Source organism: Pistacia vera, unplaced genomic scaffold, assembly GCF_008641045.1.
Source record: "Pistacia vera cultivar Batoury unplaced genomic scaffold, PisVer_v2 Contig142, whole genome shotgun sequence".
NCBI classification, from domain to species: domain Eukaryota; kingdom Viridiplantae; phylum Streptophyta; class Magnoliopsida; order Sapindales; family Anacardiaceae; genus Pistacia; species Pistacia vera.
Window position 1 is genome coordinate 1,158,487 of NW_022195489.1, and position 20,961 is coordinate 1,179,447.

Here is a 20,961-nt window from a genome sequence, read left to right on the forward strand (position 1 = left end):
AAAATATATATATATATATATATATATATCAGACCCTGATCTTGGCAAATTTAGAGTAATCGATGGGCAATAATTTTTGTTTTCTGTTGCCTCTGCTCATTGATTTACTTACAGAGCTGTCTTTCCTAGTAGACTGTAATTGATTTTTTTAGGTGTAGAATCCTAGCCTTAGAATCTGTTAGAGTTGGTGAACTCCATTCAACATTAGATACCCATTTTTAAAGTGCAGCGGAATATTTTACCAAGTTGATTAATGGTTATCAAGTTAAGCATGAATCTACAACCACAAGCGGTAAAGATAAAGCACACAAGCATATACATGGTTCGGCTAAAACCACTTTTAGCCTAAATCCATGGGACCTTGTCCATATCGAAGCTAATCCATTATAATAACAAGCATTACAAGATATCACTCAGAGTTGATTTTAGCTATAGCAAAGAGAATTCCCTGTTCTACGTTACAGTAAACATCACCCTTTGAATCTCTAATGCTTCGTTGCTTCTAGGATCACTCCACACCAGGAACACTCTCGGACAATGCTTGAGCTCCACCTAAGCTTCACTCGCCGAAGAACACCTCCAGCTTCCACGGCTTGAACTCCTTTCAAGCTCTTAGCGTAGGAACCAAGTTCCAGTGACAACAAATAGTAAACAAAGTTAAACAAAATGATTTAAGCATTAAGCCATAAATGGAACTTGTCAAGGAATAAACTCTCTGAAGAATTTTAGAGTACAAAACAAATAACATCCAGGTTCAAAAAGAAAACAAACAAGGAAGAAGATGAGCTTCCTTTTAGCTCACAATAAAGGAACCATGTTCCAAATAAATGCTCATCAACAAGCGAAGATATGATCATCAAAGAATGAACAAAAACCCATACACAAAGAAGGGAACCAGACTAAAATGCTCTGTCAAAATTCAGAGAACTAAACAATGTAAAACCAGGTTAAAAAATGCAAGGAAGAAGAAGCTGGGTTTAAATAATCCTTGCTTGACCAATCTCTTTAAGACAAGTGGCAGACAATCTCTTTTATCTTTTGTTGGGACTACAAACAAAATCTCACCAACTTTGCAGGAGCACAAGAGGAGAGGTGGACACCTATAAAGAGAAAACTCACACAAAAACCATGAAAGAGATAAAACTTGATGGGCAAGATAATATAAGAAAGACGCCACATGTGCAAAAAGAATCAGAGTACAAACAAATACAATATCAAACGTTGGCTTTACAAATGAGCAAGAATGATAAAGGCCAATTTCATGCTCCCCACTTCTTGCCAGGTCAGCAAACACGACTGACATATGTTGGTCTAAAAATTGAAAAGATTCCATCTATCTTTTGGGACCACAACCAAACTTTTGGGACCACAATCAAAAAGGGAAAAAGTCTGATTTTCCATGGACCACTAAAGGATATTGAGATACCTGTAAGTGCTCCAAATGACAGCACAAAAGATGCAAAGAAAATATCCTAGCTGTTAAGTAAAAAATGCAACTTTTCCAAAGTGAGTCAGACATGCGATTTTAGCACAGAAGAAGAGTGTGTGCACACACGAAGTAAAATGCGTGATGAAATGCAACATGCATATGTTTGACTTCAGTGTGCACACACACATCAGCTATGCACACAGACAATATAAGTTTGACAAAAATATTCAACAGAACCTGTTAGGAAGTGCATTTCTAATGTGTGCCATATATCATAGGCTATTTCACAATTAGCAACATGCCTGAACATTGTTTCTAAGATAGATTATATTAGCCAACTAAACAACAATTGATCAATCTTTTTCCACATTACAGGCTCTGGATTGACTATTCTTTTTGGTTAATCAATTTCAGAGATAATAAAGGTAGGAGGACACGGATTTTCACCTATAACAAAGCCTTCCTATTCGTACGCCTTCAATGCCACAAAAACTTGAGACTTCCAGTAGGCATAATTTTTCTCACCCAATTTCACCGTGATAGCAGGCAGGGTGTTGTTCAGTGTTCAGAATTAAGCTGAATTTGTCATTTTCCTTCTGTGTTGAAAGCTGAGGTAAGAGGTGTTTTAGGATTTGCCATTGACATCTGCCAATAGCTCTGATACCATGTAAATATTTATATCAAAAACGGAGAGAAATAAAATTCTAGAAAGTTATTATTTCATCTCTTACTAATTACAACAGTAGCTTTACAATTAATACACAGATTTGCTTCGATCCTTGTCAAAATACATCTTCTACGTTCACAATGAATTAAACAAACACAAAACTATAACCTCTTGGCCATTCGATCTCATTAAGAAGACTAGCTCTCTTGCTGCAAGTTGCAATCTAGAATCATGAAGATCATGTGTGTTGTAAACTGGTGTTCTCTTGAATATCATCTTTGAGATTACTTTAATACGACTTTGTATTAGTAAAATAACAGGGGGCAAACAATACGACAATAGAGACTGTCGTTCTTGTGATTTTGCTTGAGTTGAAGCTTGGAGTTCTTATTCAACATCTACTTTATTTTGGACCACAACCAAATCGGGAAAAAAACATGATTTTTTCCTAGACCAAAAAAAGATATTGAGACACTTGTACGTGGTCTTTAAGACAGCTCAAGAGATGGGAATAAATATCTTTGCTGTTTTGACAAATACGCAACTTGTGTCAAATTGAGAATATCTGACGTGAATATGTGAGCACAAAATTGTTGTGCACACACTCAGACACAAACAAACCAAAAATGTAAGTTTGGCAGACCTGACAAATAATTTTTTTTTTTTTTTTTTTTTTTTTTGTTAAGATTTTGGAGATCCAAGAATTGGGGAGCCGATTATATGTGGAAACTGGATTAGCCGACACAAAAATGAAATTATGAAGGTTTAGAGACACAATCTAACTGAATTTCATGATTGGTCAGCAAATTAATGTACGATTTTTCGTACATCCTTTTATTAGCTTCCGTAAACGATTCTATTCTTTATGTTACTGAAATTCAGTACGCAATATTGGGAATTAGATTATTTCTGATTTAAGAATTTAAACTTGCTCTAATTAATTTCTAGCAGATCATAAAGACGATACATATATTTTTGTCTTATTTTTGAGCAAATACACGAGTCTTGTTATATTTTTTAGCAAATCTGTGTGAATCCATTCACTGTTTCCTTGATCATGCATGTTGGACGATTCAGTCAATGAAATTTAAGAACACCAGCAGCCCAGTGAGATACGAAAGCGGGCCTCTTCTCTACATTAAATGCAGTGATGTAAGCAGTGAAGAAAAAAAATTACTTTGACAATTTGATTTGGTTGTTAAAGACCTGCTCTTGATGGACATTAAAAATAGATAACCATTGAAGACTTGGTAAGTCTTCGTCATCTTCTTCGAGTAGGGGAAATAATGAAGACTAGTTCAATGAATTTTATCTATAAATACACTAACTTGCCTTGCAACATATCTCACCTTCACTACTAGAGCAATAATACTTGAAGAATAGAGAGACGTAACCCACTCGTCAAGATGAAAAGTTTCCCTTTGGCTTTTGCTCTCTTGGCTTTGGCTTCCTCATTGGCCTCTGCTTTTGATCCCAGTCCTCTTCAGGACTTCTGTGTAGCCGTTGATGACCCCCTGCACGGTGGTATGTTTTAAGTTTCTGTCACAATTTCTATTTTTATATTTTTGAATGTACATTAGCAGCACAGAGCACACACTCTCTCTGTATACATCCTTTCTATGGCTAGGCATGTATTCGATAATTCAATTCTTTCATGTTTTCAGTGTTTGTGAATGGGAAGTTCTGCAAGGACCCCAAGCTCGCCAAAGCTGGGGATTTCTACTTTTCAGTTAAGATGCCTGGAGACACAAACAATCCAGTTGGTTCAAATGTTAGCGCTGTGAATGTCGATCAAATTCCAGGACTTAACACTCTTGGCATTTCAGCTGCCCGTATTGACTTTGCTCCTTATGGCCAAAACCCACCTCACACTCACCCTCGTGCCACTGAGATTCTTGCAGTCCTGGAGGGTACTCTTCTTGTTGGTTTCGTTACTTCCAATCCAAACAACACACTTATCAGCAAAGTTCTTAACAAGGGTGATGTGTTTGTGTTTCCCATTGGTCTCATTCACTTCCAATTCAATATTGGAAAAACAAATGCGATTGCTTTTGCTGGTTTAAGCAGCCAGAACCCTGGTGTAATTACCATCGCAAATGCAGTATTTGGATCAGATCCTGCCATTGATCCTGGTTTTCTCGCTAAAGCTTTCCAGTTGGACAAGAAAGTGGTGGAAGATCTCCAGAAAAAGTTCTGGATGGATAGCAATTAGAGAAACATATTGTCAAATCCAGTTAAATATGTTTCCTACTTCTAGCTAAATGTTTTCATTAATTTATTTTACAAGTTACAATTGATGATGTAATAAAGAGAGGCTACATACATGTTATGTATACCTCGAGTGCTTTTTTTTTTTTTTTTTTTTTTTTCAGTTAATGATATAATTAATGTTACATTTTGGTTCCTTACTCTTCCATTAGATTCCCTCGAACACCAAAATAATACAAAATTTCAACGTGCAAACTTATGGGAATAAAAAATACATAAACTACAAGTCATTGGAATGTTTTAAGTAGGTATTAAACTTTAGAAAATGATATCTTGGATAAGTACATACTTCCATTTTAACGATATATGGAGTATTAAAGAATTGATTACTTGTTCATAACTTGTATTTAACACATTTGGCAAAGTCAAATGCTTTTCCGCGTTAATTAAAACAATGCTATAAATCATAAAAAAGTGAACTTTTTGGATAATCCAATCTCAAAAGGGCAATTAAGTTGACTTCACTCCTAATTGTAATTGTCCCTTGTTAATCAATTGTAAAATGCTATGAGCCAGTATAATATCGCTAGGACGCCTAACTTTTATAAAACTGACAACTCCCTCTCCCTCCCCTGTTAAATTTACACGTTTTGTTTATTTATATGTTAAATCTTTTGATTTAGAAAATACCTCAAATTGTCTTACACGTTTTGTTTATTTATATGTTAAATAAACAAAACGTGTAAGACAATTTGAGGTATTTTCTAAATCAAGAGGCAGTCAATTATAATAATGTTTATTTGATTTTCAGCTATTCCTATCCGGGAAGGTCTCTTTGATAGTTATTTGCATTATTTTGCCATGCTTAATAAGTCAGACTAGATTAAGAACAGCCTCGATTTTCTATTAACTTGTAGTAGTCTCCATTTAAGACAAAGTCATTTGTTGCCATTTGTCATGCAATTGCTGCCTCCCCCTAGTCTCATCTTTATTTTTTTAATCATTAATAAAATTTTAATATCTTGCATGACATCGAGATTAAAAAAGAAAAAGAAAACGGTTGCCTTATTTGAACCATATAAAAATTGACACTTATGCTTTAACGAAAGTAATGGCAGATATTGAAGAAAAATATCAAACAAATAAACACAGATGGATTAGTGGTAACCTTTAATTCAATGAACATGTGAAAAGTTTGATAGGACTATTGTTAACGATGTTAGCCATGCAAGTAAGCTGCAACATTAAGCAAACTCGTGCAGGTTTTTAAGTCATTTTACAATAATAAATTAGTTAGAGCAAGTTGGCTTTTGGCGCCAGTTTCCATTTCAACACTTTGCGTGTTCTCTAACTAATTGCAAGTGGCAGCTCAAGTGGCAGAGCAAGTTGCACATCGGATGGCACAAGGTGACAGTTGAAGAATAAGTTTCAACGGAGAAGATTGTGTAAAGTTCACGTAATCGTGCATAAATTGTAATCATAGTCAAGGTTCCAGATATGAAAAATTTTCTGATAAAAAGGAATATAAACACGTGGTCCCTATACTCTGTTTTTCTGCATTTTTCTTTTCTTTACTGTTCCTCTATCTTTACATGGTATCACAGCTTGCCAATAGACGCCAATGGCATATCCTAAAGCATCCTTTTCCTCAACTTCAGTTGTAGATGAAAAGATAACAAACTCCATGTCAACCTCACCTTTAAGCAATACGCTTCCAACTATTTCTGTAAAACTAGGAGAAAGAAACTATGCATATTGGAAATCTCAGGTGCTTCCAGCCTTGAAAGCTTATGATCTGGAAGGTTTTGTAACAGGTGAAAAATCTTGTCCCTCATCCTTTATTCTTGTTGATGAATCTAAAAGAGAAGATAATTCTAAACATATAATATGGAAGAAAGTTGATCAGTTCTTGTTTGGTTGGTTAAATTCATCAATATCTGAAACAATGTTCCGGCATGTAGCAAACTGTGAAACTGCATATGATATATGGCATACCTTAGAGATGCATTTTCCTACTGATTCTAAGGCTAGAGTGTTGCATTTACGAAATCAATTACAAACAACTAGGAAAGATAACTCAAGTATAAACAACTATGTGGTAAAGATGAAAGAAATTGATGGCTCTTTAACCACCAGTGGCGTAACTGTTAGTGATGAAGAGCTATTGTTCCACATTCTTGATGACCTTGGCTTTGAATATGATGCCATGGTTGCCATGCCACCTTAACATCAAGAAGCAGTGAGTATCCCTATAGGAACCGCAGTTTCTGCTACACAAACACGAAATGAGGCTAGAAAAGCAACATTCAGCTTACTTAGGCTTTCATGAAGCTGCGGCTTTTCTTGCTCACAAACAATCTTCTTCTCCACTTCAAAATGTGCTAATGAACAACAATTCAGATCAACAAAAGCCGCAAGACTCACAAACTCTACTTCCACATCAAGATGAATACAAGAATACTTATAACAGCACTTGGCAGTTTCAAACCTTCAATCCAGCATTTGGCAGGGGCAGGGGTAGAGGACGAAACTTTTACAAACCTCGACTGATTTGTCAGTTGTGTGGAAAGCCATGTCATATGGCTCTTCAATGCTATCATCATTTCGACACAAATTTTCAAGGACATCGAAACCACAGACCTCAGTTTGGCATGCACTACAACAATGCACACATCACGTAGGTCCTGCACAGGCTTACTTTGCAAATACAACAAGCTCATATGCTCCTTATGGCACACCACAGTCTTTCCTCTGATTCAACCAATGATTCCTCATCAAATGCAGTTTCAGAATACCTCACATCTGAATCTGTCTTCTCCTCATAATCTGAATCAATCTGCTGCAATAACCTCTCATATTGGAAATCAAAAAAATTCAACTGCAACACCACTTATAGTGACTGATCTTACTTGGTTCATTGACTCTGGAGCCACTCACCATATTACATCAGATCCTCAACACCTTCCTTATAAAAATCAGTATACAGGATTAGACTCTTTTTAGGTTAGCAACGGTCAATGCCTTGACATTTCATACACAGGTTTTGCCTTTATCCCTTCTTCTTGTGTAAATAAATCCTTGCAACTTAGAAATATACTTTGTGTTCCTCAAGTTACCAAGAATCTCCTTAGTATTTCCAAAATTACAAGAGATAATTATGCGGTAGTTGAATTCTCTACTGATGAATGTGTTGTTAAGGACAAGCTAACCTAGGATGTCCTGTTAGAGGGACAATGCGCAATGGTCTCTACTGACTTACCATTCCTTTAGATTCTGCCAACAATAAACAAACCACAAGTTCAGCATTGGCTCCTGCTCAAATTCCAAATTCAACGAATAAACATGCTATGGTTTCTTCTCTGCATCAGTCCGTGGTTTATGACTCCCCAGTAACCTATGTTACGCCTTCTAGTTGCTCTAGTGTTTTACCTTCAGATTCTGATATTGTGTATAATCCAACAAGTTGGTTAGTCACTTGTACTTCACCTAGTATACCTGCAAATAAAGTTGTACAAACTGATCCTACACAAAAAGGAGATTTGTGGCACCGTGGACTTGGTCACCCTCATGTATCTACTCTAAATTCTCTTGTTTTGCATTTGAATGTAAAGGATCACTCTATCAATAAAGTTCAGTTTTGTACAACATGTCAGTATGGTAAACTTCGCCAGAATTATTTTCCTCCATCAGCTTCTCAAACAAGCCAACCTTTTGAACTTGTTTTTGCCGATGTATGGGGTCCTACACCTATTACCTCAGCCACTGGCTTCAAGTATTATTTGCTATTTGTTGATGATTTCACATGCTACTCTTGGATTTATCCTCTAAAACTGAAATCTAAGGTACATAATATTGTTCAACAATTTATTGCATTAGTGGCTAAGTAATTTGATGGCAAGATCAAGACCTTCCAATCAGATTGGGGACATGAATTTTGTCCTCTTGCTGTGTATTTTGCTTAGCAGGGTATTCATTTTAGGCACCCCTGCCCTTATATCCATTAACAAAATGGTAAGGTTGAGTGGAAACATTGCCATGTGACAGAAGTAGGATTAACGTTGTTAGCTCAAGCCTCTATGCCACTTAAGTACTGGTGGTTTGCCTGCACACTGTTGGGTATCTAATTAATTGTCTTCCCTCTGCAGTTATATCCCATAACTCACCTTTTCAAATGCTTTTCCATAAAGTTCCGGACTATAAGGCTATTCGTACCTTTGGATGTCAATGTTTTCCTTTCCTTAGACCTTATCAACAACATAAATTTTCTTTTCACTCAGAGCAGTGTGTTCTATTGGGTTATAGTTCTCATCACAAGGGTTATCTCTGCCTCAATCCTCAAGGAAAAGTTTACACGGTTCAGACTATCAAGTTCAATAAGCAACTATTTCCTTTGGCCCATGGTTTTTCACTTACCAATTTTGATTTATCTACTAATGCTAACCCTTGTTTTTTTGTCTTAGGCCTGGAAAATTCCTCATATATCATTGTTACATCAGCCTTTGTCTCAAACTACCTCAGCTCCTTCATCCTTCTTGTCCGATATTGAGCCATCTGCCCATGACACTCTTATTGTGTCCTCCTTACCTTCACCTACTTTCTCCCCTCCAAAACCACCTGTACCATGTTTGGAAGTTGATTTTCGAGCCTACAACACTCTCTCTTAGCCCTCCCATATTCCTACACTCAATGTCCATCCTATGCTTACTCGTAGGAAAGTTGCTGCTCTTATCAGTCATGTTCTTCCTGACTGTCGTGCAACCACTTCCTCAACTCCTTTTATCTCTGAATACATTGCCACAGTTCCTGTTCCCTCACTTTCCTTTGAGATTCATAAAGAACCTTCCTCCGTCACTACTACCTTACACAATCCCCTTTGGGTTCAGGCCATGGATGCTGAGTTTACTGCACTACAAAATAATCACACCTGGACCTTAGTTCCTTATACTGATGATATGACTTTAGTTGGTCATAAATGGGTTTTCAAAGTCAAGTTAAATGCTGATGGCAGTCTCTAGCGTTACAAAGCACGCCTTGTGGCTAAAGTTTTTCATCAAACTCCAGGAATTGATTTTTTAGAAACATTCTCTTCGGTTGTTAAGGCATCCACCATTAGAGTCATCTTATGCTTAGCCTTGCACAATGGGTGAGAGGTCTAACAAGTAGATGTAAATAACGCCTTTCTAAATGGCGAACTTACTGAAGTCGTATTCATGACACAACCTAAGGGATTTGTTGACCAATCTAAACCTCACCATGGTTGTCGATTGGACAAAGCTCTATACGGCTTAAAACAAGCCCCCAAGGCCTAGTTCAATAAGCTTAAAACTATGTTGCTGAGCAAAGGTTTTCAGAATCCACCTCTGATTCTAGTATCTTTTATCTTATTCAAGATGCCATGAATATTTATATTCTTGTTTATGTTGATGATATACTATTGACTGACAATAACCCTTCCTTCATTCACTCCATAATGTCAGTTTTATATACCGAATTTGGTCTAAAGATTCTTGGTTCTATTCATTATTTTTTGGGCATCTCTGTTGTTCATACTTCCTATGGGTTACAACTTAATCAGGCCAAGTATGCTCAAGAAATTCTCTCCAAATTTGGCATGACAGACTGCAATCCGTGTGCCACTCCTATGGTTCTTGGTTCCAAGCTGCACTTTGAGGATGGTCCTCTCTTCGAACAGACTTCCCTCCACAGAAGTCTCATTGGTGCTCTACAATATCTTACCATGGCAAGGCCTGACCTCTCTTTTGCTGTAAATAAACTCAGCCAATTCCTCAAAGCTCACACTATCACTCATTGGCAGGCTTGCAAACGGGTTCTCCGGTATGTTTAAGATACACTCACTCATGGTCTAACCTTTCACCGCAGTTCCACTCTTCAACTTAAGGGTTATACAAATGCCGATTGGGCTAGCAATCTATCCAACCGCAAGTCTACCAGTGGGTACTGCCTTTTCCTTGGTTCTAACTTGATAAAATAGGGCTCTAAAAAGCAACAAGTTGTTGCTTTATCTTCCACTGAGGCTTAATATAGAGCTTTAACTCAGGCCTCTATTGAAGTTGCTTGGCTTCAAAATCTATTCCAGGAGCTTCACATTTCTATTCCAAGTTTGCCTGTCCTCTGGTGCGATAACACCAATGCCGGTGCCCTTGCATCCAATACGGTCTTCCATGCTCATACCAAACACATCAAAATAGATGTCCATTTTGTATGCGAAATGGTTCAGTCTAAACGTCTTGTGGTGCAGTCTGTTGCTTCTCAATTTTAGGTTATAGACGTTCTTACCAAGCCTCTCTCTGGCCCTCGGTTTCAGACTCTTCGTGATCATCTTCATGTGTTTAGCTCTTCCTCTATTCTTCAGCTTGAGGGACGATCTCAGGGACAAGCTTCACCGCCTAAGGAAACTCTAAACACAGATGATAAAAGCACACACTAGTTTTTTTCTAGAGGGACGACATGTAAGTTTTTTGCAGAAGAATTTTTTTTCTTTTTCGGCTTGAGGGACGATGTTACCATGCAAAGCAAATTCATGCAGGTTTTTAAGTCTTTTTACAAGAAATTAGTTAGAGCAAGTTGGCTTTTGGCGCCGGTTTCCATTTCAACACTTTGCGTGTTCTCTAACTAATTGCAAGTGGCAGCTCAAGTGGCAGACAAGTTGCACATCGGATGGCACAAGATGACAGTTGAAGAATAAGTTTCAACGGAGAAGAGTGTGTAAAAGTTCACGTATTTGTGCATAAATTGTAATCATAGTCAAGGTTCCAGATATGAAAAATTTTCTGATAAAAAGGAATATAAACATGCAGTCCCTATACTTTGTTTTTCTGCATTTTTCTTTTCTTTATTGTTCCTCTATCTTTACAACTATTGTATGGGCTAAAAATCATGTTGGACATTGTCAGGTCCAGTAAAGATATAAACAATCCATGGCCTAGTGACTTAACCCATTTCCAGTTGGACCCACACTTAAATCCATCTTGTGAACTGACCATCCAATAAGATGTCCCATTTTGTAAGAAGATCCATTCTATGGGTCGGCCCATTCTATGGATTGGTCCACACCACGAGTCAGCCCTCTCCATGAGCTGGGCTACTTTACGAGTTGGATCACTCTACGATTAAGGTCACCCTACGAACTGGGACAACTTATGCTTTGGCTTTCTCCACGAGTTGGGCCTTTCTACAAGTTAAGACAAATCAGGCTCTAGCCCATTAGCCCATATTCATTCCAAAATAGGACTCAAAGTTCGGCTTACTTCCTAGTTCATCCAAGATCTAATCTTACATGAACTAGAATTTTTACTTCTACATGGATTAGCACTAAGAGTTTCCTATTTAATCAAACTCCTATTATGAGAATGCCTAGTTCTACAAAGACTCAAACTTCCTTGACTCACTATATTAACAGAGGTCAACCCTCTCATTATTAATTCACATACAACCCCTCTTTAGCTCCTAAATTCTTGTTTTTAAGAATAGCCGTCTTTCCCCGCTGTAAAAGTTTAGTTCCGGCTAACTATACTTCTTGTAGTTGATGTAAGGCCATGCTCCGACCACTTTACGCTGATAGTCTTGCCCTAGCAAACACTCTTAGTAAAACCTTTCCCGCTCTCAGCCTTAATTATATATTTCCTTCAACCGTGCTGACTTAAGCGTCGGAGTGCCTAAGGCAAACACCACACCAATGTCCTCCGAGCCTTCACGTTCACTTTCTTTGTCCTTGCAGGTCTACGCGATTGTTAGTGGCCTCGTCCTTATAAGATCATTCTCATTCCGGTCAACCGTAAATTTTACCGTCTACAACTGCTATTTAAAATTCTAATTACTTAGGTCATGAGAGACATTTTTTTTTTTTTCATTTCAATCTCATCATAATTTAAAGACTTGTTTGATCTGTAATGCAAATATGTTAATTTCTTTCTCATCGAGAAAAAAAAAAGTAATGAATTTAAAAATTACAGTCATGAGTTTTCATAAACAATTTTGGATACAATTCTTACAAACTACAAAAAAAATTAATAATCAAGAATTTTTTTTTTTTTTTTTTTTTTTTTTTATGCTTTTGATACGATTAATTATGTTTGAATCATATATAACAAACAATAATATATTTTGGTTCAAATACATTTTGATAGAGAATCAAAAGTTCAGAATTTTGTCTGACAAAGTGGTTTGATTAATGCATGCATTAATTCATTTTCAAAAAATAATAAGGCTTCAATGCATGGATGTCATGTTAAGTAATGGCATATGTCTGATAGTCTTCTAATATTACCAAAGTCCAAAGGGTTGATTATTTTACCAAGTCAATAAAGTTTCAATTTCAATTTTGTATTTATTCCATAATGAAAAAATCTGGATGTACAAGTAAGAACCTAATCCAACTCTTTTACATTTGCAGCTAATGATAAGTTTTCCTGTTTCCAACTACTCGCATAGACCAAAATGATTTCTCTATATATTTTTTTTTTTCCAATTATACCTGCTCAACATCTATCTTGTATGACTGAGTTTACATTATATGGGAACTAACCGACCTTATGAATTTCAATATGTTCAAATATTGTGAGATTATATCCTAAAGAAAAAGTAAAAAATGTTTAATAGCCTTACAATTAAGTCTCTCCAATTGTTGAACTAATGAGAAAAATATAATTTTCATGTTTGACATTTTCAAATTGTAATTGAACAATGAAATAAATATAAAGACTTTGTGTCTTTGAAAAGAAAACCTAACAGTCAATGTAGACCAGATTAGGGTACGTTTGGTTCAGGGAATGTTGGATTACTGGAAAGTTAGATTACCTTAGAGATTATTTAGAATCTTAAAAAAAATGTGTTTGGTTAGTTGGAATAAATTGGTGGGTATGTTATTTAAATTACTGAGTTGTCCTCTAATTAAATATTATTATTATATTATTATTTAATATTGTCATTTAGATTATTATTTGGATTATTACAACCCCTTACATTTAAAAACTTAGCAAAAACAACCCCATAATAAAAGTTTGGAAAATCAACCAAAAAAAGATTACCTTGGTAATCTTACAATACCTAAAAAAATAGAGGTAATCAGTGTTGACCAAATGTTGAAAAGGGCAGTTTTGTAAATAAACACAAATGTTATGCTATTTATGTAATAAGGCACAGCTGTTATACGGTGTCGTTCCATTCTTCTTTATATAACAGAAGAAATTGTAAACCAAATAGTTAATAAAAACTCTATTCTACTGAACTAGCTTTACTCTCTGGTTCTTCTCTTTTACAAATTCTTTCGTATATTGACTTAGTATAAGAGCTACTGACTAAGCGTCAATGGCAACTGATTCTAGCTTGGCAAACTCTCTTAAAAGCATAGAAGAGCTTCTAAGAGAGTCAATCGATCGTTCCACTTTGCATTTGCTCAAGGAATCTGCAAATCGCGGAATCTCAGTTTTACCTTCAAGTTTGCAAACCATTAGTCCAAAGCTCACAAGAAACAACTATCGATTATGGAGCTCACAAGTTCTCTTTGCTGTAGGATTGCATGAATTGGAGGATCATCTCATTGGTAAAGTTCCTTGTCCTTCTCCTTTACTTGTATCGAATTCAGATATTGAAAATGAGTTAGGGAAAATTAAGGGTGAACTCAAGTTAGGTGATGATTTGGTTAGTAATAAGGTGAATCCTACCTATATCTTATGGAAGTGCACAGATAAGTTCCTTGTCAGTTGGCTTTTAGCTTTCATTTCTGAGAGTATGTTTGGAGTAATATCGAAATGTAGGATATCAACTGATATTTGGAATACTTTGCATCTTGAATTCCTAAATGATTCTAAGGCTAGAGCTTTATATCTTAAGAATCTATTACAAACCACTCAAAAAGGGAATATGAGTATTTCTGATTATGTTAAAAGGATGAAGGAAATAGCAGAAAGTTTATCTGCCAGTGGATTGATTGTGGCTGATGAGGACTTGTTGCAATACATATTAGATGGTTTAGGACCAGAATATGATGCAGTTATTGTCAATTTAACCTCCAGACTTGAGTCCAAAGTTGATACCGTATCTCTGCAGGAAGCTCAGTTTCTGTTGCAAAAATATGAGCTTCGGTTGGATAAACTTAATACAGCAGATTTTTATAACAACTCTGTAAATGTGGCATCACTTCATCACACTGGAACTCTTACTGATGTCACTAATACGAACTCTCCTTCCACTCAACATTTCAATACAAAAAACTTACCTAACACACCACAAACACCTGAACACAAATCCATTCCAATTCCTTCACTAGTGTCACTAGGAAATCCACATTTTCAACAGAATTATGCCATACCTGTTGCTGCTGCTTACAATGCTAGACTAGAAAATCAACCTCAATTTACCTACAACACACAACATTTCACTCAAAGACCTCCCTTTCAAGCAGAGGAAGAGGTAGAAACTTTGGGAGGAATAGGCTAATCTATCAGCTGTGTAACAAGGCAGGACACTCCGCTATGCAGTGTTATCAGAGATTCAATGCAGCCTATAATGGTACCTTTAGCAGTGCCTACACCAACTCACAGCCACCACACTCCAACTTACAACCATCACAGTTTTATTCTCCACAGCAGTTTGTCTCTCAGTCATATGTGACCAATGGATACTCTCCTGGTTTAATGCCTTCACAACATCCTATGAACTCTCAATCCCAACAGTTTGGGTAGCCACACCTTGTTGAACAGTCTACTGGTCCTATAGGGTCTTTTTCTCAGAATACAAAACAGTCATAGTTTTCTTATCAAATTGCTGGTAATTCTGGAAGTTCACTATTAAATGTTCCTAGTCAGCAGTTAGCAGGGGATAGTCAAGCTTTTGTGGCTAGTTCAGATGTCCTATTTTCTGGCTCTAAACCTGGGTATTCCATGTACAATCAGCAAGCTCATCCTCAACTAGCTTTACATTCTGCTCTTGCTACATCTTCCACTCCTACTGATCCTGTGTGGTACATGGATTCAGATGCAACAGATCATGTCACTGCTAATTTGAATCACATGAGTCTTAGCAAGAGTTATGATGGTGCAAATCAACTTCAAGTGGGGAATGGTGAGTTTCTTAACATATCTCATATTGGCTTTACTCCTTTATCCAACCATCTTCATTCCAAATGTTTAATGCTAAAAAATATTCTATGTGTGCCTAAAATCACAAAAAATTTGCTAAGTATCTCTAAGTTTACCAAGGATAATGATGTAGTGGTAGAGTTTAATGCTGATTGTTGCATTGTTAAGGACAAGTTAACCAGGGCCCCTTTGCTGCAAGGGGAACTTAAAGGAGGCTTGTACTAGTTGAATATCTCATATAGGTCTGTTGTGCCCTGTTTATCCAGTTCTGATGCACCTTATTCTAGTGGGTTTTTGTTCCAATCTATCTAGTTCAAATAAGTCTAGCACCAAAAGTTCTCAGTCTGATGAATCAGGTTTTAAGTTCTATAGTCAAGCCAACTGTAAACCTGGTGTATCTTGCTCTACATATAGTCTTGGTTGTCGTCATGATGTAGAGTTAAATAGTCTTGTTACTAATTATAATGATGATAGTAGTCCTGATGGTCTTATGAAATGTAATAACTCTCGTGATGATAGTAATCCTGGAATTATGACATGTAATAATTCTTTCAACAATAAAGATTTTACTATGGTTCAGTCAAATTCTGATAGTTTCTCTGATCTTCTTAAGTCTGAATGTAAATCTGGTTATTCTAATTCTAATTTTGGAATTCATTGTTTACTTGCTGATACTACTAAGAATGCATATATGACATGGCACATGAGACTAGGACACCCACATTCACTTGTTTTACATAAAATTCTTGCCACTTTACCTAAAACCACTGTTAGTCAGTCTCAATCTAAGTTAATTTCTGCACCTGAATTCTGTGATGCCTGTCAAATGGGAAAACTGCATCTTATCAGTTTTCCATCTTCTTCTTCCATGACCACTGCTCCCTTAGAGTTAGTACATAGTGATGTGTGGGGTCCTGCACCCCTACCTTCTGCAGAGGGTTTTCGTTATTATGTACAATTCTTAGATGATTTTAGTAGATACACTTGGTTGTTTACTCTTCACACAAAGGCAGAAGTAAAATATGTTTTTATCAAGTTTCATCATCTTGCCAAAAGGCAATTTGGTCACAAACTCAAGTGTTTGCAATCTGATCAAGGTGGAGAGTACATTGCATTACAACCCTATCTTACTGAATTAGGCATTCAGTTTAGACATTCATGTGCATACATTCATCAACAAAATGGAAGATGTGAAAGAAAACATAGGCATTTAGTAGAAACCGGATTAACTCTTCTTGCCCATGCTTCCATGCCTTTATGTTTTTGGTGGTTAGATTTTGAAACCGCTGTTTTTCTCATAAATAGGATGCCTACTACCACTATTAATTTCATGTCACCTTATTAGAAATTATTCAATCATATGCTTGTTTATGACTCCTTAAAAGTGTTTGGTTGTACTTGTTTTCCTTTTCTTCGAATGTACAATGATAATAAGTTTGGTTTTCATTCCGTTAAATGTGTTTTTGTTGGGTATAGTCTTGTTCACAAAGGTTATAGATGTTTAAAACCTGATGGCAAAATCATAATAACTCCAAGTGTCAAGTTTAATGAGTTTGAGTTTCCTTTTGCCCAAGGCCCATTTTGTTCTACATTCTCATCACCTACTACCCAAGAAACTCACATTGAAACTTCTTCTTCTTTCCCATTTGTTGCTGTTTATCCAACTTCCTCTGGTCAAGCTTCTGGTTTCCCTACAACATTCAGCCCTACAAACAAGTCTAACAATGGTGTAACAGGAGGTAATAATTCTAACTCTACTACTGCATTAAATCCTACTCCTCTATTTCCAGATCACATCAAGAGTCAATCTAAATCTGCTATTCCACCAAATACTAAGAGTCAATCAAATTCTGGTGTACAATCACCTGTTGCATCTACACCTCTTTCTTCAAATTCTGGTGTATAACCACCTGTTGCATCTACACATTTTTCTTCAAATTCTGGTGTACAACCACCTGTTGCATCTGCACATTTTTCTTCAAATTTTGTTGTACAACCACCTGTTGCATCTGCACCTTTACCTTTTTCTTCAGTTTTTAGTCAACCTCTAAACATAGTCTCTAATACTAATACTATTTCACCCATTAGTTATTCCTCTCTGCCCATTATACCATCCCATTTTATACCTCCGTCTTGCTCACTTGAAGTTGATCTTACACTGTCAAAATTCTCCAAAGATTCAATGTCTTCTCAGTCAGCAGCAACAAATACTCATTCTATGGTGACAAGAGCAAAAGCTGCTGCCATAAACTCTGTTCAAACCAGTGCTGATGTTGATCATAGTGCTGATGTTGATCATCCTACTGCTTGCCTTACTACAAAAAATGTGGATTTTGTACCTATTTTTGCTACTGTCCTGCACAAAGATTCCTCAAATTCAGAATTGGTTTTCCTACTGCATCTTCTGCTTCTCTATATATTTCTCCACAACTCCAAGTTGAAACAGAACCAGCTTCAGTTTTTGATGCATTAGCTAGTCCTAATTGGAAAGCAGCCATGAAATCTGAGTTTGATGCACTTGTTCATAACGACACTTGGGTGCTTGTACCTTTATCTCCTAATATGAATGTGGTAGGAAACAAATGGGTGTTTCGCACCAAATTTAATGCTGATGGTACACTCCAAAAGTACAAGGCAAGGTTGGTTGCCAAGGGGTTTCAACAAACCCCTGGTTTTGACTACTTTGAAACATTTAGTCCCGTGGTTAAACCTTCTACAATCAGAATAATTCTGACTTTGGCAGTAACAAATGGTTGGGATATTCAGCAAGTTGATGTGAATAATGCATTTCTGAATGGGACCTTGAATGAAGAAGTGTATATACATCAGCCGATTGGATTAGAAGATTCTTCTCAGCCTACTTTTGTATGCAAGTTACAAAAGGATTTATACGGTCTTAAACAAGCTCTAAGGGCTTGGTTTGATAAGTTGAAAACAACCCTACTTAGCAAAGGATTTCTGAATTCTATTTCTGATTCTAGTCTTTTTATTTGTAAGCAAGATTCTTATCTAACTTATGTGTTAGTATATGTTGATGATATCCTCTTAACAGGGTCCAATCTAGCTTACATTTCACAGCTAATGCAAGAATGAAAAAGAATGAGAGCATTTTATGCTCCATCTCATTTCATGGTTGTGTTTATAAGTGAGTGCGTTTTACGCTCCATCTCGACTCACCGTATACCTTTCTTTTCTTTTTCCTATTTGCTTAAACCCAAATTTAGGATTAGCTTAAGAGAAACAATTTTTTTTCCTAAGGGTTGCTATACAATCCTCAATCATGCTTCGTCACTAAGTTCACAACTTCTCAAGACATATTGTTTCAAACTACAAAGATTCAAATATGATTAACTCTATTTTATGAAATATTGGTAACATCCTAAGTCAAGGAATATGCTCAACAACAAAGTCAAATTACTATTTCATGCATCAATAGACGTTCAAAGACATGACTTAAAGCATAAAGCTTCCTAAAAACAAAAAACTATATTTTTTTTTTTAAACATAAATTAAAACACAACCTAAATCCCCTCCCCCACACTTAAAACTGACATTGTCCCCAATGTAAGATGAAATGCAAAGAAAAGGCAACAATAACCAAAATTTAAAATGCGAGAAAAGAAAACAAACTCCCCTTGGGTTGCCTCCCAAGCAGAGCCTTTGTTTATTGTCGTTGGCTCGACTTAAGGCTTTTCTTCTTGCAATGCACTGAGTAACGTTCCTCCGTCTCCAAGGAACATGTACTTGAGGTAACTAGGGAGAGGCTTCAAATCTGGAATGGGGGCCTTCAAAACAGAGGGTAAAGGCTTCTAGTTAGAAATTGGTAATGTAATATAAGGAACGTTACCTGACTGCTGCTGTAACTTTAAAGAATCATTCCATGCTGCAACTGTTTCCTGCAAATTAGTACTCAAGGCAAACTCCGCATTCTCTTTCTCAAGATGATTACTTATGGCAATTTCCAATCCGTCTTCTCCATCAAGGTCAAAAACCTCATGTGCTAAAGAATCAATCACATCAATAGAATAAGCATGATTATCATCATCATCATCAGGATATTTCATGGCATCATAAATATTAAACTTGACAATTTCACTCATTGTCTACCTCTGCAGAAGAATTGGAACATTCTGTTCAACTTCAGCATAAAAGTAATCCAGTCTTGTCAACAAATAAGTCATGTAATAAGTCTTGTAGCATCTCTTTTCTTGCAAAAATGTTGTCTACACCACTGATGTCAGAACATGCTTTCAATAATTGTGAATCTGCTTGTGTTGATTTTGTTAATCAAAACTACATGCAATACACTAGACCACTTGTATCCAACACTGTAATATGTACTGATGATGCACCTATAATCAATAATACAAACTCTCTTCAATCATTTCCTGTTCAGTCTACTAATGTCATGTTGTGGCACAACCGATTAGGTCATCCTAATTCCACCATTCTTGCAAAAGTACGATACCTTAAAACTACCTCATCCTGCTAAAAATGATATAACATTCTATTCTGCTTGCCAATTTGGCAAGTTACACTAGTCCACTTATCCTAGATCCATATATCATGCGTCTAAACCACTTGAATTAGTTTATTCAGACCTTTGGGGACCTTCCCCTATCACATCTCCCGAAGGCTATAGGTATTACATTCAATTCCTTGATGATCATAGTAGATTCACCTGGATTTTTCCTTCCAAGGTTAAATCTGAAACTTTCAACACTTTTAAACAATTTCATGTCCTAGTTGAAAAGCAATTGAACACTTCTTTAAAATGTGTTCAAACCGATTGGGGTGGTGAGTATAGGAAACTAGTACCTTACCTACAAGAACATGGTATTACCTTTAGACATCCATGTCCTCACACTCATCAACAAAATGGTAGAGTAGAGAGAAAACATAGGCAAATTGTTGAACAAGGACTGACCTTATTAGCCTAAGCTAGCATGCCTCTTAAGTTTTGGTGGTTTGCCTTTCAAATAGCTGCCTATCTCACTAATAGACTACCCACATCACTATTGTCCAATCTTTCTCCTTTCCAAGTTCTATTTAAAACTTTTCCAAATTATTCCCTCATTAAAGTCTTTGGGTGTGCTGTCTACCCTTTCCTTCGCCCTTATAGCAGTCACAAATTTAACTTTCACACCACCAAATGCACTTTATTGGTTATAGTTTAAATCATAAGGGATACAAGTGCTTGGATACTTCTGGTCGAATTTATATCTGTCAAAGTGTACAGTTTGATGAATATGATTTTCCTTTTAAAGCATCTAATCTTTCTAATTCCAATCTTGCATCTAATTCCATAAACACTGAATCTGTCTCTAGTACATCTGCTCCTTCAGTTTGGCATATACCTGATTCTGCTTTCAGGATGCCTTCCAATCATGTTTTAGCTCCAATTTTATCCACTTGTCCTTCCACACTAGGTCAGTCAATCTCACAGGACATTCCCTCTTCTAGCTTACCTTTTTCATCACCTTCCCACTCTCCAAAATCTCATTTCCCTCAGCCTTCAACCACTTCACAGTCCAGGCCAACAACTGCACTTAGTTTAC

General features: G+C 36.5%; 1 protein-coding gene across 1 annotated transcript; it reads left to right on the forward strand.

Annotated features, from left to right (window-relative positions):
* Window positions 1–3,455: 3,455 nt before the first annotated feature.
* On the forward strand, window positions 3,456–4,454 carry LOC116123416 (germin-like protein subfamily 1 member 17). The gene is made up of 2 exons (XM_031409187.1): window positions 3,456–3,620; window positions 3,761–4,454. The coding sequence occupies exons 1-2, from the start codon at window positions 3,503–3,505 to the stop codon at window positions 4,306–4,308; spliced, it is 666 nt and encodes a 221-aa protein (XP_031265047.1). The 5' UTR covers window positions 3,456–3,502; the 3' UTR covers window positions 4,309–4,454.
* Window positions 4,455–20,961: the final 16,507 nt, after the last annotated feature.

Excerpts from the sequence above, each read along its gene's own strand:
- LOC116123416 (XM_031409187.1), top strand. The coding sequence starts at position 3,503 with ATGAAAAGTTTCCCTTTGGCTTTTGCTCTCTTGGCTTTGGCTTCCTCA. Across the intron at positions 3,621-3,760 it reads TGATGACCCCCTGCACGGTG|TGTTTGTGAATGGGAAGTTC; the intron begins GTATGTTTTAAG and ends TCATGTTTTCAG.